Source organism: Sphaeramia orbicularis, chromosome 22 (assembly GCF_902148855.1).
Source record: "Sphaeramia orbicularis chromosome 22, fSphaOr1.1, whole genome shotgun sequence".
Taxonomy (NCBI): domain Eukaryota; kingdom Metazoa; phylum Chordata; class Actinopteri; order Kurtiformes; family Apogonidae; genus Sphaeramia; species Sphaeramia orbicularis.
Genome location: NC_043978.1, coordinates 5,394,673 through 5,422,643, shown reverse-complemented (window position 1 = coordinate 5,422,643; position 27,971 = coordinate 5,394,673). Strand labels below are relative to the sequence as shown.

Genomic DNA, 27,971 nt, shown 5'->3' with positions numbered 1-27,971 from the left:
AACCTTTGAGTTTCAAACAGAACTGTATCCACCTTTAATTTAATCTTCAAATACTAATGGTAATCACTGACAGTTTACTCATATTTCAGAGACCTTTAATGATCATGTCTGATAAAGAGGGGGAGGAAGAGGAGGAAAAGGAGGAAGATGAGGGACAGGAGGAGGATGTGCCCCCCCCACCATGTGGTTGACATGGACAGGGACATGCCCCCCACACACACACACCCACCCCCCCCCACCTGTGCTCCTGCAGTTTATTTTGAGCGGCTCTTATCTCAGCTGTCGTGTCTGTGGTGGCTGTCCCCCGTCCAAAGCCCCTCCACACTCAGAGTCCACTCTTCCTTTTCTCCCTCCTTGGTCCTGGTAAGACACATTCATGCTTGTTTCCCTGATTCTTCACACACATTTTCACTGATAATAAGCCTGATAATAACTAAAGCCTGTGATTTATGCTGGTAATTATACAGACTCTGTCTGCAGTTGGTGTTTGTCTGAGGTGTTTTGTTGGTAAAATTTGTGTTGAATTAACACAAGAGAGAAGATGATAGTGTTTTATAGAAAAGTTCAATAGTTTTGGTTATAATTTGTTCTTCTATTGTCCCACATATTTTAGCTAATCAATAACTCCATGTCCCGCAGTAATTTATTTATAGATGAATTTTCATTTATCGTCTTTAAAAACACTGAGTTTAGACAGGGTCGCTTCTGTAATATTGATGTGTTCTTTCGAGTATTAATAACTGAAAATGCAGCTTTTGTGCACACCACCACTGACACTGACATCAATAAGAGTGGATTAGAAATAAATAAATAACTTGCCCATATTAAGAAGTTCCTAAAAATATCCTGCGGGTCTGGAACAGGTGCCATGTGCTCTGCTTGTGAAGGCTGCACTAATTTTATTCACGTAAACAGGCTCTGGCTATGAGTGTGTCCAACACAAGAAAAGACACTAACAAGCGCTGAGACCCTGTTCCATGTGCCGATCACTGCGATAATGTGGATTTATAAGGAATGACTGGTGTTTACTTAGAAAATATACTGTTCAAGATGGGACAATTCATGTGTCATTGTGCCACAGAGCAGAAAAAAAATCAGCCTGTGGCTGTTATTCAGGGTAACTGTGAATGTGCTTGTCCATCTCCAAACACCGGGTCATGACCCACAGGTGGGTCACAGGAGATTTAGCATAAATATGTATTTCATGGATGCTCTGTCCATGTCCAATGTCCAGCTGTTACAGCTGGACATTGGTATGAGTCAGTATTGATAATGGTGTTGGTTTATAACATGTCCTTTCACTGATGATAGTGGATGTGAAAGGGATGGAGCAGTGATGATGTGGTCAAGGTTGAAAGACTGTTAATTCGTGACTATTTTTATATTCAAGATGAAGATTTTTTGTCAAAAGGTAATAAATAACAACAAAAACAAAATAATGAAACATGAAGTACCGTTGGTATCAACATCGGTCTGAATGTTGTTTTAAATATCAGTATTAGTATCAGTATCATCTCTAATGCATCTATAAACAGACTTCTTATGCTCCATATTATTCTCTGTTCTCATAACCTACATCTTAACCACGTCCACACTATCATGTGTTTAACTTTAATCGAGTATATACCAAGTATTTATATTTCATTGTTTGATCTCCCAAAAACCAAGACTTTTGGAAATGTTCTCATTTAAGTTTTTATTCCCCATCCCCCCAAATCATATATTGAAGAGTTCAGAGATCGATGTGTTGGAATAACCAGAGCTGTTGTGTGTGTTAGTATGATCTAAACCATTATTTCACATTTCTGTCATCTGCTTTATGTACAAACATAAGTTTTATTTCATGGCTTGTGTCCTTTTTACCATTAGTGCAATAATGCCCAGTAACCAAGGAGGTTATCTGAACTACACTCATCTGTCTGTACATCTGTACGTCTATACATCTGTAGTTCTGTATGTCTGTATGTACGTCTGTAGTTTTGTGCGTCTATACTTCTATACATCTGTATGTCTGTATGTCTGTAGTTCTGTATATTTTTAAGTCTGTATGTCTGTAGTTCTGTATATTTTTAAGTCTGTATGTCTGTCCTTCTGTAGGTCTGTATTTCTGTACATCTGATTTCCTGTATTTGTGTATGTTTGTACATATACATGTCTGTACTTCTGGACGTCTGTAGTTCTGTATGTCTGTACTTCTGTACATCTGTAGTTCTGTATGTCTGTACATCTGTATGTCTGTCCTTCTGTACATTTGTATGTCTGTACGTCTGTAGTTCTGCATGTCTGTACTTTTGTACCTCTGTGTGTCCATCCGTCTGTACGTGTGTACATCTGTTCTTCTAATTTTGTTTACTTTTGTACGACTGCACTTCTGCACGTCTGTAGGTTTATATGTCTGTACATCTGTAGGCCTGTACATCTGTATGTCTGTACTTTTGTATGTCTGTACTTTTGTACGTCTGTACGTCTCAAAAAGGTTGAGGTTAGAATAACTTTTGACTCCATTTAACAGTGAACATTCACAGAGAAATTCAGAATATGCTTCTAAATTTATCTGGTTGGGAAAACAAGTTGCAGGTTAATCCCTGAGCCACAGTATCCTTCTTATAAACTCATATTCCCATGAAATTGAACTGTTTTACCGGTTGTTAACATCTGCTGAGCTCACTCTTATATCATTGAGATATGTTCACCTTGAGAGAGAGGAGACGTGAATGAACAGGGTGATCTATTTATGTGAGTTCAGTGGAAATTCTGTTAAACACACAGATTTAAAAAGTGAGTTTTTCTGGATTTGAAAAGAAATGTCTGTGTTGATTTATTATGGTATCAGTTTGGGGTTCATAGTTCATATTCTGTCATTAGGAGTCATGTGATGTGAAAGAGGAGAAATGTGGCCAGAGATGGAGTAAATATGGTGAACTGGTTATGAACAGACAACAGTATTTGATTAAAGATGAATAATTCCAAAGACAGACAAGACTCAGGTCACTGAATAAACAACTATTTTTTATAGTTGTTTTATAGTTGTTTATTCAGTAATAAATAACTATTTAGTGAAAACTTTTGACCATCAGATGACCACTGTGATGATCTTTAACATGTCAACCATAGACACCATGACACTGTCTGAAGAGATCTAACATTAATAAAATGATCAAGAATAGAATGTCTTTATTGTCACTGTACAGGTACAATGAAATTTAAAAAAAAATAAAAAAATAAAAAATTGAGACAGTGACAGTTTGAGGTTCATTTATAACATCTCTACAGTTATGAAACTGAACCATCATCCAAACACACATGACCTTTTATGACCCTTGTCTTTTTTATGGTATCAAAACCAAAGTTAAAAGAAACCGAAACAGATACATCATTAATATCCCATCACATCTTAGTATTCCACTCTGCTGAATATACATTAACAGGATGTTTGGTGATGTCATAAACCTGGTCCCATCGGCTCATAGTGATACACATGATTAAAGCTTAAAGTTAAACTGATGACTTTTTAATTTTCAAATATCTTCCCCAAACTGACAAAGGGAGGAAATCATAGGTCATAGATTGTGGTTTAATAATATTGTAGTATGAGAAGACACTAGAACTACTGGCCTTGAGGTCTACACTCTGGATGGATTTCAGATCAAATATGCTATATATTACATTCCTTATATTACATTATTCTGGGTTCAACCCAATATACAGGATCTAAATGCCATTAGTCAGTATAGTTCAGTCAGTTTTTACATGGATGGATGAAGTAAAACTCTTTTCTTCTCCCGTCAGGACAGAAATTGTCATCCTCTGATAATAATGGAGTCCTGTGAGCAGAGCATCCCTGTACCCGGGGGTCCTGAGGTGTCGCCCACAGAGGGAGGAGGGCACTTGGACCTGACCGAGGACCTAGGCCAGCAGCTGGAGGACATCATTAGCACCTACCAGAGCATAGAGACGAGTCCCGCTGAGACAGAGGACGCAGAGGAGGTCACAGCCGTCAGAGAGGCAGACGCCCGCAAGGACCAGAAACTGGAGAAGAAGATGCTCAAAAACCTAGGTGTTTGGTTTGGTCTTTTTTCATAACGTCTTATTGATTTTAGCTGAGGCAGCTTTGATTCAGCTCCGTCAGCAAAAGTCCAAGTTGTGCTGAATGTGATAGGTGTGTAAGCAGAGCTGTAAAAAAGCCTTTTTTATAACTTTCTTTTCTTGACTTTTTTACAGTAAGGGTGTTTTTGGAATTTTTGCAATCCTGCATCATTCCTATAAAGATATTTATGTGAAACAGTGTGATTGTCTTTTAGTCACATGTTAAACACCACAAATAGATGCTCCCCCTCAGATGAGGCCTTATATTTAACTGTAATAGTCCCAACCCTACATTTAAAACAAAACAACAATTAATGTCTTCCTCTTTCTTTGTAATACCCTGAAGAAGGTGCATGTCAGCACATGTTGGTAAGTTTTTAATTCCAGCCTCAAAGACTTAATCTATAGGCCCTCATGAAATACAGAAAAAATTATTTGACCATCAAAAGTCATCAAAAACAATGGTTATGCAATCAAGTACTAACTCCTGTGTGTATCATGTGACTAAAACAGAAAACATGGAATGCCTAAAAGCACTGTTTTTGTCAGTACAATGCTATAGCTGTTGATGGAAGAACTGAAGTGATTTTGGTTATTATCAAGAAAACACGGAAAATGGAACGATATCAGCTCTGAAACTGAACTCTTATGAGCTATTTTTGTTGTTATCATTATATTTGTCCAGACAAATGTACCTTTAGTTGTACCCAGCATTTCCTATGTTTAAGAGCTTAAAAGTGGCCTTACTGATGTTTGGTGTTTAAAGGGAAGGAGGCCATGCAGCTGATGCAAAGTTTGAACAAACTGTCGAGTCCAGAGGCGAAACTTGAAGCCATCATCAAGAAGCATGCTGAGCTGGTGAGTACTGTCAGTGATGGAAGGAAAACTGCAAATACATGTGGGATGTAAAGCAACACGTCACTCCAAATACTGTATGTAAATTACAGACATGCAGACTTTACTTACTTATTTCCTTTTTATTGAGACTTTACCTGTTTTTCTACAGCTTTAGGTCCTTATCAGATTACAGTACACTTTTTCATCCCCTTCCTGTCCAGTGAAATCTTTTCAGTCAGACATTCCCAAAACTTTTTAGCTGGAGACCCTAAATACAAGTGTGGTGTCCACACTTCCACCATCAAAAGTACTGAATAAATGAACCTCTCTCTCTGATCCCTCATAAGGGCAGAACCACAGCTATGAGACATCTGCAACAGCCCTTATTTGATAACAGATATTTGGTCTTGACTCAACACATAACGTTCATTACTTTAATGTGAGATCAGTTCCTTTTGGGCTTGACCACTACTCCCACTTGGACCCTTTCTGTCACAGTGAGTCAGTGTCCACTGTAAAAACATCCATTATGGCATTTAACTTGCATTTTCAAGCATATGTTTCCTAATGTAAAAGGGTTTTTAATTAGGTAAATTAGTGAATGTGTAGTAGCAGTGCCATATATTGTTATATGTCAGTCAGTATTAAAACAGGTGACATAAGCAGCTGTTGACTTTGATAAGGGTAAAGCTGAATTACTGCAGATGTTGTTCGGGTGCTCCTGGTCTGAAGGGGTTAGTACCTACCCAAAACTGGCCGAATGAAGGACAGCCTGATCTCATTCCAAAGAAGCATCTGTGGGATAAACAAACCAGACCCCAGGTCAACATTTACAGCATTTTAAGGATCTGCTGCAAATGTCCAACCACATACAACAGCTGTTTGATGGTGTTGGCTTCAGCTCTGTTTTGGCAGCAAAAGGAAGATGTTTGTAAATGTAATTTTCTCACAGATGCTCAGTTGGGTCAGGATCCACTTGTATTTTTGGTCTGTAATGCAAACCAAGAACGGCCAACAAGGCCTGCAGTTTTAGAGACACTCAGACCAAGTCAAAGCTGCTCACATCCTGATGACTGCTCATTCATCTTAAAGGACTGAATATTCACTGAGTCTAACCCATCCACCGACTGGTGATATTGTGCATTATTACCACCTCACCTGTAAATGTCACACTCTTACAGCAGAGTGTTTAACGCTGTAAGGCCTGGAACATTAAATCATTGACAGAAAATTCCAGTTCTTTGAAGCTTGAGCCTTTATTGGGCCCTCTGAACAATCAAAAAAAAATTTTTTTTTTCAAGTATCAATTTCCAAGTATGAGTTTCAATTTTGTATCATATTTGATACATCAGGTCTCAATGCTCAAATATTCTTATTTTTGAACAAACAAAAACATAATGTAACACAAACATGTCTAACAAATTGGTAATTCATTTTCAAAATTGTCAAAGTTCTTCCTCCTTCCTCATTAATGACACTCTTGTAGTGTCACTGGAAAGGCCTCTGGTGAATGAATTCCTCCCCCCTGGTGGATTATCTGTGTATTGCATGTATCTAATTGTATACATCAGATTTTTCAAGGAAAAAAAATATCACACTGATCATGTTGAGGGCTTCAAAACTCGTGTATCAAATATGATACGTTTGGTGTTATAGGGTTAAATAAGCTGAACCTTAAACATGCATAGCAGTAAAATGTAAAGTACACATATAATAGTAAAACACTGACAGAGACCATTTTACTGCCCAATGAACAATTTAACTTTCTTCCTTCACTGAAAATGAACAATAATGGTGAGAATATGTGTTCATGGAAGCTGACTTCACCAACTTGGACTGCATTTCTGTGTGTGTTTTTCCAGTTGGAGGAGCATCGAAGCGATCAGAAGCAGCTGAAGGTTCTGCAGAAGAAGTTGCTCCAGGTGATGAAGGAGAAGGACCAGCTGCAGAGCGAACACAGCCGGGCGGTTCTTGCTCGTAGTAAACTGGAGGGGCTGTGCCGAGAGCTGCAGAGGCACAACAAGACCTTAAAGGTATCAGCTGTTCCACACCAACGTACAGGGTTTCATGATGAAACGTGTTACAATGTTATAGACTTCATTTGGTAAACAGTCCACATTTATATCAGCCAAAACCACACCAATGCCACATTCAGGTCTGACTATTCATTTCTTCATAATGTGTATCTTGTTTTCATCTTCTTAAACCTTTAAAGCTATACCTACCGATGTGACATTTCTCACAGCACTTAGTAAAAGTTTGAACATGAACAACCCGCCTCCCTCCAAAGCCCCGCCCACTTCCCCCTGCCTGAGCTCTGATGCTCGCCTTCTCTCACCTTATGCGCGCGGAGGAAACGGAGGTGCAGGTCCGGTCCACCTCGGTGTGTCCGCGGACCCCTCCCTCAGTAATCAGATGCATCATCCACCTGCCGCGGGCCCGCGGCCCCTGTTCCATCAGTAGACCCTGTATTTAAGGGTGTGGTCTGTGCGGTACTGGGTCAGTGTCTTCACTGCACCACGGAGATGAGGTGCGACGGGCGCGCGCACTGTGAACGCGCGGCCTCCGCGAACTTTCCGTGGACATATGAGGTTTCATAGTCCATACATTTATCATCCACATAATCCTACATTGTGTGACACCAAGTACATGTACGTGTATGAGTCCCATGGTCATAAAAGCTGAGCTTTATGCAGACCTGTTCAGTCCAGTACATCCGACTTCTGGACTTTTATCTCCATCCTTCATTCATCAGACTCCCGTTTGTTCCCCTTAGTTGTTGTTTCTGTTAATAAATCCGTTTTTTTTTCCCTTCCACAGTGTGCATTTGAGTTCTATCCATACACATCCTAGACAGTAGACTGTGGTCAGTGACAGGAGCAGCGTGAGTGAAGCGTCAGATTCAGAGGGACACATATTGGATGCGGAGACAGCGATAATGAATCGGATGCTGGACAGCCGTAATGGATGATTGACAGGAGGCTCAGCCAGGTTCGGCCAATTATTTTATTCGGACCGACTAAAATGATTGGTCAGACTTTTATCAGAAATATATGAGAATTAAACATTTTTGAGTTTCAATACCTGGTGGATTTCTTTTACATTTTAGTTTGACACAAGCTTATTAGGAGCATTTTAAGATGACAAAAGAAAAGTGTAAAAATGCCACATCATACGGTATAGCTTTAAGGTTATTACCTCCACCAGGAGGTATTGTGATCACTTTGCTTTGTGTGTTCGTTTGTTTGGGTGTTTGTTTGTTTGTTTGTTAGCAAGTTTATGGGAAAACTATTTCAACCATCTTTACCAAATTGTACCCACAGATAGGCCTAGGCCCTGGGACAAACACATTAAATTTTGGGCCAAGTAGGCCAAAGTTCAAGGTCACAGCAAGGTCACAAAATCTACAATTTTCCTATCTCTCATCACTGAGCAATTTTTGAAAACTCATAAAAAATTCAAAACGACTCCGATTAGCCTCCAATTTGATCCACCCGTAGCTTATAACAGTATCTTGTATCTGGCACAAAATTATCCACATCCACTGTGGAATGTGGACTCTGTGGACATTTACATTTAACATTGAAAATCCCATTTACCACACGTTTTTCATTAGAACTCAACAAATAATGATTGGAATTTAATATAATTTGACACACACATGACTGGTACCAAGATTCAACTTTTTCTGCTGTATGGAACAACCTGGAAACTGTTTAATTTAAAAAGAAATAGTCGATCCACACATGCACACAGTTCAGGGTGTTTGGTGAAGGTTTGCGTTCTCTGAACACTTGTTTTTATTTTGTCACATCTTTTAACTTGTTTTGTTTTGTTGAGTCTTTTATGTGGTTTTAGGCTTATTGCATCTTTTATGTTGTTTTCATCTCGTGATATCTTTTATTTCATTTTCAGCTTGTAAAATAAAAAGTAGGATTTACAAGCTTTACCTATTGATTTAATGTTTAGAAAGTCTGTGTATGTTGCACATGTACAGTAAAAGTACTAAATCACTCAGTCGGAGAGTAAAGATGGGTTTTATGTTTGTTATATCTTTAAAATTGTTTTTGTCTCTAATTTTGGTGTGCTATTTTTGTTGTTTCATCTTTTATGTTATTTTCATCTTGTTACAACTTTTACTTCAGAAGATCTCAGATCTTCTCTGTATTATTGTTGAAATCAATCTCGTTGTCATGAACATGTGGTGAAAGATGCAGAATGATGCAAAATACACATATTAGCTGATTCAAAAAACATTCAAACAAAAGTAACAAGTCTGTTTAGAACATGTAAGGAGTAGAAAGTTGATATTTGTGTAAAAATCTAATAACATGTATATATAATGATAGTAAAGTTGACAGAAAAATAAATACCTGAGTAAAGTACCTTAGTAAGTAAAGTACCTGAAAACGCTACGGAAGCACAGCAAGGAAGTAATTATACTTCTTGCCCCAATTATCTATGCAGTTGAAAGACTGGGATAAAAACAACCAAACAAATATATTGGACTCACACATTATTGTTATGACAACCTATCGTTCATCTTTTCTTCTATTAATTATTGGCTGTGACAGGACGGGATCAGTAGAAACAGTGGCGATTTCTCACAGACTGCAAGGGAAGCCCGGCTTCCCCTAAAATTACGAAAATTAAATGGTTAAATATGTGCGGTTGTGTTGACATTTTATTGACTATAAATGTGTTGGAACACGTTCATCTTAAAGATGAGTTTGTTCAAATCAGCTTTATCACAAATCAACGGACGCGATGTTGTTCACTTCTCCTCCATTCCCGTTGCGCTGTTTTCTCCTCCATCTCTGCTCAGTGCATTTGTCCGTAGACGCCGGGCGTCTCTGGGCTTCAATGGGACTAAGTGGAACAGTTTTTTCATTGCCTCAAAACTGGATGGTAATTGGATAAATGCCACGATGTTGTCCCGCCCCCGGACGCTGGGCGTCTCTGGGGGTGAATGGAGCTGTGGGCGGAGCTCGGCCGGGCTGGACGCCAGAATCCCACATGCTGATTGGAGGATCAGTCGAAAGGCTGAATCCCGTTTGATTGACAGCTATTTTCAGATCTGCTCCTTCACTGACACAGTTCAGTTTAATACCGTCACACATTCTGCTGTGAAATCAAGACAGAAACCACTACAAAATTACTCGTTCATCTCTTGCACTGTAATAAAACACACTCATTGTACTTCCTTGTTTCAATTTAACATAATTTCACTGTTTTCTTGTTTCAGTTACATAATTTAATAATTTCTTGTTCGAGTTTAATATCGTTTTGTAGATAGTTAAATCAAACTGTCGGCTAGGTCGGAGTGAAAGGAGCATCTGTTGTTTAAAAAGGCTGAAGTCTAACACCCACAACACACTGGGCCAAGGCAATCTAAGCAGAAGACACTGGTCCAGTCCCTGGAAAAGACGCCTACTTGGTACGATAAGGTCACTGACCATTTTCTTAAAAAGGAACGGAGGGCCGAATGTATGTTTAAATAACTTGACTTTTTTTTTTTTTTGTTTGTTTTCATGTAAGCCGACAATGAGCTTTCCTTGTCTGAAAGACGAGCAGCCGCCACTGAGTAGAAAACATCAACCTTTGTGTCCAAACCGAACCTCTGGACAGGACGTTCCCACTGTTCATACTGACAAACCCAGTGCTTGTCAAAGCTGAGGGAACGGGACAACAATCAGAGGGAATCAACTGAATTCAACTGATATTAAGGCTGGTTTAGGTTTTAGCTCCACTCACGTCTGTTCAGTTCACATTTATTAGTCATAGGTAAAGTTATCTCAGGTACAATGAAAGTTACTCATTAAAAAGATGATTCTATTGGTGAATATCACACAGAACATAAACAATGACAAAAATGACTTACACCACATAACCAGATGAAAACCCTATAAATGACATAAGAAGACTACTACAGAAGGTGACAGCTTAGCTTAGACTTAATGCTCTTTGATCTTTGGCATAGACATTGATACTTCTGCAGTTACAGACGACACACCTTATACCCTCAGACTATTGTTACTATAGTTGCTTTTATTACTCTGTGAGCTTCAGTTATGTGGCATGTAACTGTTACTGTTATAATTGATTTTTATTGTTTGTTTTTTTCAAATGTACTTTCCCCATTCTATTATTTTTTTTTTATCAACATTACCGTCAGTATTATAACTATCTTCTGGTATTTGTGTTTGCACATGTACACAGCTGCAAATGGATATGTTGGTACATGTGTGATCGTACATGTGTGCGTATATATGTCTACAACAGCATGCATAGGTATGTATGTATGTGTGTATACCTGTATACAAATAACCCCCCCCCTTTTTTTTTTTTTTGTTAATATAATTTACTTTTATTTTTTTATTTTACTCATCTCTCTTTGCCTGTTTGTTCACTGGTCTGTTTAATCTGGTGTATTTGCTTGTGAAACAGAGCTGTTTTGTATATTATGTTTGGAAGAAAACGGTGAAAAATAAAGTGTTAAAAAAAAGAAGATTACAACAGCGTGAAAAATGAAATGACAAAAATGATACAGGAGACAAAAATATAACAGGACAAAGACAATATGACAAAAATGAAATGACAAAATGTTGTAGAAGAGGAAGCAAAGTAAAAATAAACTAATGGCATAACAGATGTAATTATGTGAAAATTATGTAAAAGAGCTAACAAGATAAGAGGCAAAAAGACACGAGTAAAATGCTGTAAAAGATGAAAGAACTCAAAGAAGTAGCAAGACAAAAAATGACAGCACAAAAATAAAGTGAAAACAAAAAAACACGTATAATATCTGATGTTTACTTCTGCTATGTCTGAAATAACATCACCTTCTGCATCATGTTCATGCCTGTGTCTGATACTCAGCTCTTTTCCATGTGATGTAGGAGGAGACTCTGCAGAGGTGCAGAGAGGACGACCTAAAGAGGAAGGAGATCACTACCCATTTTCAGGGCACGCTCAGTGAGATCCAGGCCCAGATCGAAGAGCACAGTAGCCGCAACACCAAGCTGTGTCAGGAGAACAGCGCCCTGGCCGAGAAACTCAAAGGCCTCATTTCACAATATGACCAGCGAGAGGCGGTATGGACCCCCCCACACACACACATACACACACACACACACACACACACACACACACACACACACACGTCTGCAGGGGCAGGTTTCACACAGACACACTTTGACTCATGATCAAACCTCACCCCTTTTCCACCAGATTCAAAGGAACTTTAATTATCAGGAAGTTATTTACCTGGTAAATAAATTCCTGCTATTCTGTGTGTTCTGTGTTTCCACCTCAAAGTTCCTGAAAGTGTATTCAAATGAGGCCTGGTCATTTTGAGTCATCAACTCAAAGTCCCTGCTGAATTTGTTTTGAGCGTATTCGTCATATGTTCGACGAGGTACGGGCTGTTTTAAGTGTATTTGCTGAACACATTCTGTTATGTACTTGGATTAACAGAGACTATTGCACTCACAGGAGCCAAATACACTTGACTTGGCTTGTGCTAAATAATGTATTGGTCAAATGGACGTCGTCATCGTCCACTTCTAGTAGCTTCTCTTCTTTTGCTCTATTTTCCATTTGATCAAAACACAAATGAAGTGAGTCTTGTACGAATGGAATAAACCAGTTTTCAGCCACACACTAGCTGTAGCAGGTGAATGTAAGTGTGGAACGCTGCAAGTGTGTTCAACCAATCAGCATTCTTCAACACAAAGCCCTGCCCCCAAGAATTCCAGGGAATCTGACAAGTCCCACCCCCTACTAAGAACTTTTCCCAGGGAAAGTTTGGGGTCGAAGGAAAGGTTTTTACCAGGTAATTTCAGTGGTAATGCACCAAGGTTTTTCCAAGTTCCTGGTAAAGTATATGTTTGTGGCCTGCATAGGCCTAGTACCCACACAGATCCATCAATATACAAATTTATGGATCTGTTCCATAATGTTTATAGAGAAAATATGGAAAGATCTGATGTTTTACAGACACATTCAATTGCATGTTTCAGTGGGTGGGATACATTACAGAGAAATTCTGAAAATTATTCTCTTCGAACAAATGAGTGCATTCTGCTGTCTGTTCCATTTGCCCGCACAGAAATGGGTAAAAAGGCTTTTAGTTGTTCTGCACCTCATGTATGGAATCAGTTACAGAAAGACTGGAAACTAACTGAGTTGATTTCCTTGAGCACTTTTAAGTCCAAATTGAGAGTTCTTGAGGCCAATTCCATATCTTTCACCTGCTTTTCTTAATCTGCCTGTACATGCAATTTTTATCATCTGTTTTTGTCGAGTGTGTGTGTATGTTGTATGTATTCTTGTAACTATGTGTTGCATTGCTGCTGCCTATCTTGGCCAGGACACCCTTGTAAAAGAGGTTCTTAATCTCAATGGGACATTTCCTGGTAAATAAAGGTTAAATAAAAATTTAAAAAAATTAGGTCTAATGTCCATTAGACCAATTTAAGAGCAAAACTGAGACTGGTCTAATGCAATAGACAAGTGTAAGGTTACGTTCAGACTGCAAGCAAATGTGGCCCAAATTCGATTTTTTGCCCATATGTGACCTGTATCCGATCTGTTAGACAGTTTGAACAGCACAAATCTGATTTTTTCAAATCCGACCCAGGCCACTTTCATATGTGGTCCTAAATCTGATACGTATGTGATATTTTGCAATGCGACTTCAGTCTGAATGGCCAGGTCAGATATTTATCTGACCTTTACGCCGCTGAAATGCAACAAACTTCACAATTCTGCGTCCCAGGAGGAGGAGTGGAGGGAAAAACATATTTACTTCTGTAAACACAGTGTGTGCCTCCGTGATTATATATTCCGTCAGGACTTCTTTTGCTCATGTGGGTCACTTCAGGGTCACATTAAGTTCATACTCAAAACTGATAGAAGACGCATTTAATATATAATATGAATGAGCACACACAAAAAAAGGATCTCACCCAAAAATCGGAATTGTGCATTAAGACCTGCCGTCTGAACATAGCTGAATTCATCTATATCTAACCAGTCCATGAGTCGAACCTCAGACTGTGAGCTCAAACATACCAGAACTGCCTGAACCTCACACCTCTGCCTCTTTTCCAGTTTCAAACTCATGAATCATGCACAATGTTCACCCAAGTCTTACATGTATTACTTATAGTGTTTCAGGTTTATGAAGCCAAAGCACATTGAGCAACAAATGAAACAACTTTGTGTGTGAAAGTGTCTCGTAAATCCTCCTGAATGTCTTTCAGAACCTGGAAAAGGTCTTCAAACACAGAGACCTGAAAGAACAGCTGCTGGAAACCAAACTCCAACAGGCCAACATGATGCTGAAGGAGGCAGAGGAGAGGCACAAGCTGCAGAAGGAACACGTACGCATTCACAGTTCATTTATTTATTTCATTTTCATTTCCAGTTTTAATCCTGCTGATTCTCATCTTCACTGGATGTTTCCACAGCTGCTGAAACAGGCCGCTGAGAGCAAAGTACAAGTGAAGACCATGAAGGAACAAGAGACTGATATGAAGGCCCAGGTAGAGGAACAAGGGCATTATGGGTAAAAAGGGGCATCTTTTCCAACCTCCACAGACAAATGAATAATGATCTCCTCACTATTCCTCTTCAGCTCGATCTGTATTCCAAGAAGTTTGATGAGTTCCAGGGCACTGTATCAAAGAGTAACAGCGTCTACAGCAACTTCAAACAGGACATGGACAAAGTAGGACTGGTTTTACACAATATTCAAAGGCAGTCACATGCCGTCACTTACATTACTTAGTTATCTGCAAGAGAAAGTAACATCGTCAAAGAAAGACAAAAAATCCCATGAGAGTTATGATAAAACTTGACTAAATGGAAAGTCTGACATGTGTATAAACCTACATTGTGGTATTTTTAGTGGTGGCTTTGATTGTGTGAAGGCTAAAGAGATTTTTTTTGCTACAGATGGCAAAGAAGATGAAAAAGCTGGAGAAGGAGTGTCAGTCATGGAAGACTCGCTTTGATGGCTGCAACAAGAGTCTCATTGACATGGTGGCAGATGTAAGACTCATTTTTCTTTAATTATTATGTGAAAATAGGGACACCTTATAGTGACCGTAACCATGTTAGTTGGTGAATTAGGAATTTTTTGTGTTATTTTGCATCACTGTGAAGTTTAAGAAATCACACAAACATAATTGTGAAGTAATTTTTTGTAGTAGATGTTGCCTTTGTGTCCTTTTAAAAATAATCATGTCTTTAAAACACTTTGACATTGTTCGAATTTGACTTCCATATACGAACCAGTTTGTCCATGTGGTCCAGGTCACATGTTTAACCCTCGAACACCCTCAGTGACTCTCCTCTGTATATTATGTTATTACCTCCACCAAGGGCGTTATGGTTTCATTGGGGTTTGTCTGTTTGTTTGTTTGTTTGTTTGTTTGTTTGTTTGTTTGTTTGTTTGTTTGTCTTTTAGCAAGATAACTCAAAAATTTATGGAAGGATTTTGATGAAATTTTCAGGAAATGTTACTCAACAAGATACATAAAAGATAAATGGGAGAAAGAAGGAGGTCTAACAATAACAGACGAAGAATGGCAAAACATCTGCCAATTTCAATGGAAAAGTACAAAGTCTCATTTATGGAAAGAATTCTGTTGGAAAAACGTAACTCGTTTTTTTTTTATTACCCCTTGCCATAAGTCAAACTACACAAATGGGAATTCACAATGCTGGAGGAACTGTAGCTGCCACACTGCACATCATTTCCACGTATTCTGGGAATGCCCAAAAAGTAACCATTATTGGAAAGAAATACATAAAGCCATAGAAATCATTCTTAATATCTATTTACCTTTTGATTTCAAAACAATGTATTTGGGATGCATTTCTCCAGAGGTCAACAACATAAACAGATACCTTTTCAGTATATTACTTGCTGCAGGAAAAAAAGCAATAACTAAACAATGGATGACACAAGAAGAACCGACAATAAATAACTGGATAGACATAACCATGGGAATTTATAGAATGGAAAGAATAACCTTTACTGTAAATCTGAAGATGGATGTTTTTGTGCGACACTGGGAGGGATGGGTGAAATATGTGAAGCCTTTGAGATCTGATTTTGCTGAGATGAATGCATGAATATGAACCCAAAATCATCTGAAGGAAATATGATTTGTGTTTTTGTTTATCTTTATTTTTGCATTGATTCTTTATTTTGAGATCTTGTATGACAGGACCATAATGAGCTGCTGTAAATGTTTTTGTTTTGTTTTGTTTTTTACAACCACTTTCTTGATGTACATAGTTTGTGTTTTTGTTTGTTTTTTTCAATGTATGAATATGAATGTATGAATAAAAAAAAAAAAAGAAATTTTCAGGAAATGTTGATACTGGCAGAAGGAACAAATGATTAAATTTTGGTGGTGATGGGGAGGGGGGTATTGATCTGCCTTGGCGGAGGTCTTTCTAGTTTGTGACATGGTCTTGGTTTTGTTTTTCTCTTACATCATTTTTTTTTTTATCTTGATGTGTTTGTTGTTTGTGATAAACCAAAGCATTGTTTTTTGTGTGTTCATGTTACATCCATTTAGATTGAAATTAGTATTGATGTTTTATTCGAGTGCAATGTTACAAAATAAAAATAATGTACAATCCCCCATAGATGAATTAAAACTAATACTCTGCACATCACCTGGAAGATGATGACCAATGAAAAGGCATCTATGTACTGGGAAACACGAGAACAAAACTCTCTTTACTCAATATTTTTTTTTTCCATCTCTTTTAGAAAGCACTGAAGGAAAAGGAATTTGAGCTTGTCACCATCAAGAACCAGAAGCTTGAGAACCTGTGCAGGGCTTTGCAGGAGGAGAGGAAGGGTCTTTATGACAAGTTACAGAAAGGCGACACCCACCCAGACCAGGAGGAGGCTGAGGTGCAGGAGACCCCCACAGAGGCCCCCACACAGGCCACCTCCACTCCCTCCACTGCTGCTGCAGCTGCTCCCACCCCTGCCGTGGAAACTCCACTGACCAGGGAACTGGCCAAACTGAAGGCTGAGCAGGCCCGTCTCAAAGAGATCGCCTCTTCTTTCACGATCTCTCATGTGATGCCGAAAGACACGGAAACGAGCCAATCACAGGGACTGTCCACCACCGACGCCCAGGAAGCAGAGGAGATCAATGGGAAGACGAACGGTGAGGACATCCTATCAGTACAGGACGGAGTCCAACAACAGAGAGACCTGGAAATGGAGGCTGTCGATTAGGGCCGAAACTACTGTGGAAAATAAACCTGGTTTCTATGTGTTTCATTTGAATAAAATTAACAACCCTGGATGTGTGGTCGGTGTCCGTCCTCTAAACACCTCCATTTAGACAGAATGGGTTAGACAAAACCCAAAACCAAAAACAGATTTACATTCTTTAATACAAGGGGGAAAATGACTTTCTGGGGTTGTAAATATTATCAAATTATTTCTCATAATTTTTAAGCATTAGAATTAGTTTTTTTACAGTGACTTGATCTTATCTATACTTGCCTACATATTTACTCAATTCATTCATCAATTACACTGATATAAGTAAAAAGGTACAGTTTACATAAATTAACTGGATAGAGTTTTTTTTTTAAATATGTGACAAATAAGTTAATGGACAAATAGGGATACTTAAAATCCAGTAAATGTTCCAAATGTTGCACATGCACATGTGCACGTCCCACCTGTTTGACTGTGTCTGTGCAGTTCAACCCCTGGTGTTATGTGCTTAAGTAAAAATGTTTCTGTCTTCTTTTGAAGTGTTGTTATAAAGCGTTTAACTGACAGTCATGTATAATTTAAATTTTTATAGAGTTTAACAGTAATGATGCTAATTACAGACATATAGCTAAAGTTTATAGGATGACCATATTTTGTTTTCCAAAACAGAGGACACTCGGCTCAAGACACTTAAATGATCACAGGCCATGTGAGACCTGTAGTATTCTGTGCAAAGCACCTATAACCCTGAAAAAATATTTCAATGAAGCAGGTTGTTTGGAATTCTTCTATTATTCTAGCTGTAGAATTGTCATGAAAGCTGCTGTGTGTATGTGCTTGTGTCCTTTTCTTCAGGACTACTTCTACTTTCAAGATCTGGACAGATCAGGTTTTGCTTAAGCGTGTGTTTTAGGTGTCACAACAGCATGGAACAACAGGGAAATACAAAACATGGAATTGAATTTTACAGGTTTTTACTGAATAAGGCACTGTGTGGCCCAGTGATGCAGCCTCTGTGCTCCAGGACTGCTTTCAGTGCACAGACTGGCAGACATTCAGAGGAGCAGACACACAGGAGTTAGTGGACCTGGAGGAATATACTTCATCTGTCCTGGGCTTCATCTCAAAGTGTGCTGATGATGTCTCCACAACCAAGACAATAAATGCCTACCTGAACCAGAAGCCCTGGCTGAATGCAGAGGTAAGAACACTGCTGAAGGCTAGGGATGCTGCCTTCAGGGCAGGTGATGCATCAGCACTCAGGGCAGCAAGAAGAGAGCTAGCTGTGGGCAACAGGGGGCTAAAGCCTCCTGTGCACTAAAGATCCAGGGTCACTTCAGTTCCAGCGACCCTCGGAGCATGTGGAAAGGCACTAAGTGCATTACTAACTACAACACCAGGGATGCACATTGCCCAAAGGACCCCTCCCTGCCAGATGCCCTCAACTGATTCTATACCTGCATTGAGGACCCGCCCCCCCCCCCCTCAGTGCCAGACTCACTTCTGATGACACACCCCTCAGTGTGACCCCAGTGAATGTGAGGAAGAGCCTGCAAAGGATTAATCCCCACAAAGCCGCAGGTCCAGATAACATCCCAGGGCAGGTACTGAAGGACTGTGCTCACCCGCTGACTGAGGTGCTAACGGACATCTTTAACACCTCGCTCCAACTAGTATCGGTCCCAACCTGTTTGAAGACTACCTCCATCACCCCCGTACCAAAGAGCGGTCTGAATGACTATCAGCCAGTGACCCTCACTCCAATAGTTATGAAGTGCTTCGAGAAGCTGATCATGGCCCAGATTAAAAACTCCATCGATGTTACCATGGGCCCTCACCGGTACGCCAACAGGAAGAACCGCTCCACTGATGACGCCATGTCATCAGTGGTCCACACAGCCCTTACACACCTGGAGAGCAGAGACTCCCGCGTCCGCCTGCTCTTCCTGGATTTCACCTCTGCCTTCAATACCATAATCCCCCAGACCCTGGTGCAGAAGCTGAACATCCTAGGGCTGAGCCCCTCACTGGGGAACTGGTTCTGAACTTCCTGGCCAACAGACCACAGACTGTAAAGATCCACAACACTGTCTCCTCTTCCATCACCCTCAGCACTGGCTCCCCCCAGGGCTGTGTGCTGAGCCCCCTCCTGTTCACACTACTGACCTTTGATTGCTCTGCAAAGCACCCGACTTGTCATATAGTGAAGTTTGCAGATGACACAGTAGTAGTGGGACGCATCACAGACAATAACAAGTCCGAATACGGAGAGGAAGTGGAACATCTGATGGATTGGTGCAAAGACAACAACCTTTGCATCAATGTGAAGAAGACTAAGGAGATGGTGGTGGACTTCAGGAAGGACAGACACCCTGCTCCTCACCTGCACATCGGAGGAGCAGTTGTGGAAGTGGTTTCCAGTTTCAGGTACCTTGAGGTTCATCTATCCGCGGACCTCACCTGGAGCCACAACACATCCTGTCTGTTCAAGAAGGCACACCAACGCCTCTACTTCCAAAGGAAGCTGTGGTGTGCCGGACTAAGGAGCTCTGTCCCGAGGAGCTTCCACAGATGTGTGGTGGAGAGCATCCTCAGCACCAGCATCACGGTGTGGCACAGCAGCTGCTTGGCTGCAGAGAGGAAGATACTGCAGAGGGTGGTGAAAGCTGCTCTGAGGATTGTGGGGAGCAGCCTTCCTACCACCACAGACATTTGCAGCAGCAGATGCAGAAAGAGGGCTCTCTGCATCATCAAGGACTCCACCCATCCTGCACACCCTCTCTTTGAGTGCTCTTAGACTGTTGAACTCAGATGGTGCTCTTTAGCCCCTGACACCCCACCCACCACCACTATATACCCCTCATCCCTGCACAGTGATCACTTTACACTTTACACTTTTCTACCTCACAATATGAAGTGCACTTAGAGGCCAGTGGCCAATCAGACTTCCTGCTCTTGCATTTTGCACATGCACAAGTGTTTTTATACATACGTAGGTCTTTTATTTATTTTTTATTTTCATTCTTATACAAAAGTCTTTTTCTTGTACATATTGTTTATATGTTGTTGTTTTTTTATTATTGGGCTTAATCTGGGACCTCGAGTACCAAATTTCATGCCATCTCATGTGTAAATGTGTACTGGTATGGTAATAAAAATCCTTGAATCCTAGAATGTACATCAATAAAAGATTTAGGATGTTCAATAAGTATTTGAATTTTGGCCCAGTAGTTTTTTTTTAGGTCTTTTTGCTAGATCAGTCCACCCGTTTGTTAACACCCGATTGAACTCCATAAAGCAGTTCCTCTCCGGCTGTAGACTAAGGCCTCCATTGCACTGCAGACACTTCCAAGGAGTTCTACTCCTGCAGACAGTGCACTGTTGCCTTCCCATGCTGGAAAATAAGTAGTATCAAGAATAAACTATAATAGAATATAAAGTGTATGTATCAATATATTCACAATAGTAGGAATATAGTAATGGTTATGAGGTTATGAGGTAAATAATGGAACAAAACAGCAGCAGAAATGACAATAACAGCAACAATACCACATACTAATTATCATTACTAGTATTACTCATCAGAGTTGATTTGTTGATTTTACTTGGACTTAAAGCCCTGAGACAATATTTACATCTGACCTGGAGTGGATGAAGAATTAAGATGGAAAAATGACGAGCACAAGTGCTTAAGTGGATCATGAGAAGAAATGTATTTAATCATGGAGCCAAATCGGGAACAAAGGTTTGATAATGTGGAAAAAAGTAATTGAATTAAAACTCCAATTTGACACTTAAAGATGAGATCTGTAACAATATTCATCCTTAAAAATAAGTGTAGGAAAAGTGTTTCATTCCACCACTGCTAAAATAAAAAGATAACAGACAAATGGTTGGTGGTGTCGTCAGGGTTCATGTTTGCCCAGTTCACCTCATAAACCACGTGTGGTTGGTCGTGTCTAGGCCCAGGGTGCTTTTAAAGCTGTACTCTGATAAGAAGTGTCACCAGTGCAGATCGACTGTCAAACTCCAAATGGCAGAAGGAGCAGATCCTAGATCAGCCTGTTGGGTAAATGCTCTCAGAACTTTTATTGAAAATGGAAAAGCTCTGCTGGACCTCGCCGACAAGGAGAGCAGAGAAGGTAGGCAGCAGTTTGAGAGACCAGACAAGTACACGTAAAAATAGACATGTCGACATGGTGTTCTGCAGTTGGCAGCCGGTTTATGGCCGTATGGGGGGGTGGGGTGGGGGCAGTAGGCCTGCCAATGATTAGACATAAAGAATGAACTCAAACAGACTGAACTGGATGTACTTTGTCCCTCGCAGGCTCCCTTCAGGACTTCATCAGACAGAAGATCCACATAGAACAGAAAGAGTCGCTGCTGGGTCTGATTGAGGCTGCTGCACATTTATACAGAAGGTCCTGTCGACAACATTCACATGTATTTTCCAGTGTTGGTCAGAAGTCTTAGGGCCACTTTAGCTTTGTGTTGGTGCAGGGTTTCGCTCTCATGGTTTGGGTCCACTCTATTAAAACAGTCAAATCTGGCATAAATGTCTTCTACAGGCAAAGGTCAGTATCAGTCAGTGAGTGTGACATCTGCTCATGACAAAAAACAGCCCAAGATAAGAATAAACCTCAGACTGTCTAAACAAGAGAGTTTACAGCATGTTCAGTACGAAGGGGAGTCAATGCTTGACATTTTGGTCAGATTGTTTTCTGGACTTTTTTGGGTTTTTTTTTTAATCATCTTCTTTTTCATGGAAAGGGTCAGAGTTAGGATCATAACTGAACAAATATAAAGTCCATGTGTATGATTAGACTCTGTTTGACAGAGAGAATCCTCTACAGTTGGTTTTATTCTGTGTTTCTACTGATGTGCATGTACAGTATGTTACTATGTATGTATACCAAGGTTATTATCGTTAACGAAAACTAACGAAATGACAAAACTAGAATTGTAAAAACATTTTCATTAACTGAAATAAATAAAAACAATAATTAAAAGAACAAATGATAACTAACTGAAACTGTATTGTGTCCTTACAAAACTCACTAAAACGTATAAAAATTATGGATGAAATTCCCTTCGCTTTCATCTTTGTCAATGTCAGAGTGATATGAAATCGATTTATTTCCCTCAAGTAATTTTAGCGGCTGGCACCTTATGATATTTAACGGTCCGTCACTTGTGGTTGCCAGTTGTCTTCTGGTCCCCACTCTACCTGGAAACATGGAGACTAAAGTTGGGAGAAAGCAGCAGAGTCCTGTCTGGGATGTATTTGAATACGACGGTGAAGAAGAGAAAAGACACAAAAAAAACTAAAACTAAACTAAAACTAAGCATTTAGAAAATAACGAAAGCTAATAAAAACTGGCAAATCGGCTCTAACAACTAATTAAAACTAACTAAATTAGAGTAAAAAAAAAAAGGTCAAAACTAAATAAAACTAAACGATAATGAAAAATCCAAAACTATTATAACCTTGATATATACCTTACATACCAGTTACATACCAGTTTGTAACCTTGATAAAACAGTCAGTCTAAAGGTAACATTGTGTATTTATAGCTGTAGAGGATCACAGAGTTGTTTCTGTTTGTATCTTCACAGTTTGTCTGTTAAGAGGAAAAAGGAAGCTGAGGACCTGTGGAGACAAAACTCGAAGTAAGAGCAAAGTCACAACACTCTGAATGAATTGCTGTTCTCCTGATCCCTCCATGACATCATCACTGGCATCAGCATCAGCACGATAATGATACAACACTGTCGTCATCACTGCCATTTTCATTTAGTGATGAGGATGGTGATGATGATAATGACTGGTGACATCTGATGATGATGATTTCTCATCTTCGTCACTGTCACTGTCATCATCGCCGTCTACATCATTAATATCATGGTAAAAGTTGTCTCTGCAGCTGTATTTGTCTCCATGGTAACTGTAACAGCTAAAAACACTGTCATGGGTGTTATTCTACAATATGAAATCTGGTGATGATCATAACGGTGATGAGAATAATGATGATGATGAAGATGATTATGTAAAATGATACAATACAAACCTAATAACCGTGTTTCTTTCTTTCTCCAGCTGTGCTGCTTTACAGGATGTGCTGCAGGACTTTAAACTGCTACAAGTGAGTTAACAGATTACAAAACTATGCTCAGTGTTGACGTTTTCATATTTACGGACTGTGGACGATGTAATCCAGGTGCAGTGGGATGCCTTTCTGCAGCGTTTGGATGATGGTTTACAACTTAGTGCAAAAATATTGGATAGAGAACACCAGCCCACATGTATTTCACCTGATATCCCTCTCATCAATGCCCGGACAGGAGAGTATGTCTGGTTCATTTTCATTTAGTTGAGCATATCATGAAGAGAAGCATTGCACCTAACTAGAAAACAACAAACCTACATCATGTGTCACAATCAGTGTTCTTGTGCATTTTGCAGAAGAACTACAATGGGAAAATATCTGGTGAAAGATAAGAAGACGTTGTTGGTGTTGATCCGTCAGTTCTCGTGTTTGCTCTGTCGTCTTCACCTCAAAGACCTACAGAAGAATCAGGTGAGCAAATCCGGTAGTTAAAGGGTTAAAGAGGTAGTTTTAAGTTTTTTATTCACAGACATCGTTGCTATAGTCTAATGATGATGATGATCTGTCATTGTGTGATGATGACGACTTGTTTGTGTTTGTCATTGATGTCATCATCATCACCCTGGTCATTGTCCAGGTCTTCCTCGTCTGATGATGATGATGAATCATTATCACTGTAGTCATCATCACCAATATCATCATCATTGACATCACAGTCCGTGTTCAAATTCGGTGAATGCTCACCAAATATTAGATATTGCATTGTTTCGAGTTTAGATTCAGTTTTATTTTTTTTCTTTGCTGAGAGTCGTCTCCACTGAAGAAAACCAACAGTATTATGGAAATACAGTATAGTCTTGAAACCTGCCAAAAAAAAACCTAAAAAACTAATGGCTCTTATTCAAATTCATTGCAGCAATAAAATACTGTAGCATCCGACTAGATGTCGGAAGGAATAGTTGAGGGTTTATTCCACACTGGTGGCTTTATTGGAAGAGCAGTATTGGTTACTGTTGGCCGAAACCACAGCGACGTACCAAAGAAAAATGAATGGGAAACTAACTGCTGGCTCCGTCTCACTCATCCACACGCTCGCTTTTCCCTCTCTCACCTCTCTTACACACACAGAGGCTCACTGGCTCCGCCCCCATACCTTTCTCATTCACTCTCACCTTTCATAGCCTCATTCAAATTCAATGCATTACAGACAGTCATTAACTGCTGAACCTACAGTATCATTAACAGAACTATTACTGCAGGCCCATTTCAATACATTTAATATTTCATGTTTACAGGGTTTCAAGCTTAAATTTTCCGTTACTCATAAGTTAGTTGTGGAGACATCAGAAGGTTATTTTTGAATTAAATATGAATTATTTTCTGTCAGAGGTTAAACATGACAGATGTGCTGAAGAACATTATACAACCGTTTCAGATAAATAAAACAGGTCCAAATATTTAAAACTAAACTAAAAGTCTGACCAGCAGGAAAAAGCTTTCAGGTTTTAAAAGAGAACACAAACAAAACAGACCATCTTCACCAAACAGTACCGGGGGTATATATGTGGAGTAACTGGCATAAAACTGAGAGTGAAACTTAAGGAAAGGTGAGCGTTTGCGTTCTTCACATAGGCTACACGTACAGACCAATGCCACCTACGCTATCAATACTGGAAGTAAACAGATACGCTGCCATATTGGAAGGCAAGAGTGGAGGCAACAGAGTGACAGACTGTGTGTTTAGCAGCTGCTTTATCAGTGATGAGATATTTTAAATGGGTTATTGGTGACAGTTTATCATTTATGTACGGTAGACTATTTTCAAACTCTGAACCCTGCTGAGAAGCAACGGTATGAGAAACTGGCTGTGAATGATGGGTTTGACCCTTACAAAGACATGTGCTGAGTGGGAGCAGAAACACCTAAAATTTATAACATTTACATTTTTCAGATATACAGTATTACGTACCAAAACAATCATTATTTTAGACGCGTAAACACATCTTTTTTCTTTATTTTCTTTAACTTTTTTTCTTCCTACTGCTACCACTACACAAAGTAGACCTACAGTCACCTGTTGTGGCTCTTCAGTCATGGCTCAGGGCACGGCGTGGACGCAGAGGCCGGCCATCCTGTCGAGCCAGAACACTGGACGCCGGAGCCGTGCCCAGCAACCAGCCCCGTTTGAGCCCCGGGCACAGCACACTGCTTGGGCAGTGTGTCTGGCCCCAGCTGGCCCTCGCGCCCAAACCGTGACCCAAGAACCGCAACATGTACCAAACTTTGGATAACCTGCACCATTGCATCCCTGTTGTTCACCACTTTTAATGGATCTACGTAATATACAGCCGACAGGTGACCATAGGTCTACTACCATACTTGGTTCTCTGTCTCAGGGCGCTGAGTTCCTTATATTTTTCTCCCTGGTTGGTTCAAACAGAGGGGATCCTGTAGAAAGACTTCTTTTCACCATGTCCTGCTCTGTTGGAGCAGCCTATTACTGCACAAAAGTTAACCGTGACTACAGTTATTAAGTACAATTATCTGTCTAACAAGCCTGGCGCTGCTCTTTCTAGCTTGTGGGTTGCCTTTCAGTATGGCTGCGTAAACATTAATCACGTGACCCGAGACGCCATGTGGCATCAGTCTATTAGTTAGGTACACCTCCGCATTATATTGAAGGCCCCAAACTGAAACGGTTCGCACCCTACATTTCAGTAACCTTTTCAGTTCTCGTTTTCTCCTGAGGAACACTCATTACCTCCTGCTGCAGCCCAAACATTAGCGTGTGTGCTGCGGCTACTCTTACGCCTGTGCTGTGTGCGTGTCAACCTAACTTGACATGGCTCTAGCATGATTGGTTCAGTGCGGCACTATTTAATTATGATTGGCTGTTCTTATGTCTGTGAACACATGGACGTATGAATTCTATCAAAATTGTATTGAACATGTCTCATGTTTCTATCAAGGAAAAGTTCTTTTGCGATATATATCGATACTGTTTTCTCACCCAGCCCTAATAGACTAATTATTCACTCTGAGCTACTTTAACTGGCTACTGTGAAATGTTGTTTAGCATGGGACTGCATCCTGTGAGATGTACGATAACATCACAGACAACACTAAATTGGTCATTGACTGATTTTGCAGTTCACTATTTGTGGACTAGTCGTTGCAGCCCTGTACTGCAGTGAATCATGACAACAGTGACTGTGAAAAACTCTGCCATGATGGTGTTTCCTGTTGTGTTCACTACTTGTCCTTCCACATGGGTGAAAAGAGGTCAGAATTAAGTTAGTGACCTACTTCCTGTTTACTATGAGTCACACTGAGGTTCTGGGTTCAGACCTGCAGACTCAAGACTCCCCCTAGTGGTACTTAGTGGTATTACAGCAGAGACAGAACAGGCCTGGCTCATAGTTCAGTTCAAGACCATCCACCTTCAAGTGTATTAAAAAAACTGTGCTTTTAAACTAGAAACAACACAAATAACTAGTTTGTCTGGTTCAGTATACACATGGAGGGATAACGGGAAAACTTGCACTCAAGTTTTTCTTTTTCTTTTGCTTCCAGGAAACTTAGCAATAAAACAAATGAAAATGAACTTACTGCTAAGTCAGTTTTACTCTCAGGAGGATACACAACCAGAAAAGTGTATAATGGCCATAACAACCTCCTTCCTTTGAAATAATTAAAATTGTGCAAACTAGACTTGTGAATGTAACATATTTATATATGACTGTTACAAATGAGCCTCACATCTATGAGTCTAACCTGAACCATACTTATCAACATTGTTCTTATCTCAGTAGCACAAAGTACATATGGCATTTCCTGTGAGTATTATGTGTAATTTGCTGGTTCAGAGATCCCTGGATGCTCACTCAGTGGAGGTGGTGATTATTTCCTTTGGATGTCGGGAGGGAGCCTCACACTGGCTGGAGGAGACAGGTTTTCAGTACGACATGCTGTTGGACTCAGACAGAGAGGTTAGGCATCGACATTAACACAAAGACACAAACAAAACCCACGGCCAAAAGGATCCAGTTCTGCATCACTAATGCTTTAAACCAAATGTTGAAGCCTCTTAGTTTCTCACTGTTCTGAAAATTGTGTCATATACCTGCTATTGTTAAAGCAGAGTATGACTTTCATCACAAATTTTTAAAACCTCAGTGATATCCTAATTATCTCTAATCCATTAGTCTTTCTGTGCTTATGCACCTGAATCACTTCCCTCACGTTGAACAACTTCGAAAATGACTCCATCGTAAATACAGTCCTCTTGTTTACATAACAAACCAAAACGTCGCTTTTCACTGAAATGGCTTTTTCTGATATTTTGTCGTGAAGTGCATTGTGGGAATGGAAATTCCTTGCAGCAGCAATTTTGCTGTCTCCTCATGAGTGCTGAACCCAAATGTCACCTTTACCTCCATCCACCGGCCAGACTCATTCTTTAAAACAACCCTGGTGGACTGTATAATTTTACGTTTTTACGCTTGTTTTCTTGTCGAATCTGTGAGAAACTGCTTTTGCTCGGTCGCCATTCCCACATTGCACTTCTGCAAAAAAATGTCCAGAAAGGTCTGAGTGTTGTTTCGGTTTGTTATGTAAACAAGAGGACTGTGTTTATGATGGAGTCATTTTCGAAGTTGTTCACCATGAGGCAAGTG

The 27,971-nt window shown here is 39.9% G+C and overlaps 1 protein-coding gene across 1 annotated transcript; it reads left to right on the top strand.

The window, feature by feature from the left end:
* The first annotated feature begins 291 nt into the window (after positions 1-291).
* Positions 292-17,259, top strand: txlnbb (taxilin beta b). Its single transcript, XM_030126878.1, has 10 exons — positions 292-363; positions 3,790-4,057; positions 4,853-4,944; positions 6,786-6,956; positions 11,823-12,017; positions 14,190-14,309; positions 14,397-14,471; positions 14,564-14,656; positions 14,884-14,979; positions 16,718-17,259. Exons 2-10 carry the CDS (start codon positions 3,817-3,819, stop codon positions 17,195-17,197), a joined length of 1,563 nt encoding a protein of 520 aa, XP_029982738.1. The 5' UTR covers positions 292-363; positions 3,790-3,816; the 3' UTR covers positions 17,198-17,259.
* Positions 17,260-27,971: the final 10,712 nt, after the last annotated feature.

What these genes read in the sequence shown, in the direction of transcription:
- txlnbb (XM_030126878.1), top strand. Translation starts at nt 3,817, where the DNA reads ATGGAGTCCTGTGAGCAGAGCATCCCTGTACCCGGGGGTCCTGAGGTG. An exon ending in GGCACAACAAGACCTTAAAG is followed by an intron (nt 6,957 to 11,822) that starts GTATCAGCTGTT and finishes CATGTGATGTAG; the next exon opens with GAGGAGACTCTGCAGAGGTG. An exon ending in TCAAACAGGACATGGACAAA is followed by an intron (nt 14,657 to 14,883) that starts GTAGGACTGGTT and finishes TTTTTGCTACAG; the next exon opens with ATGGCAAAGAAGATGAAAAA.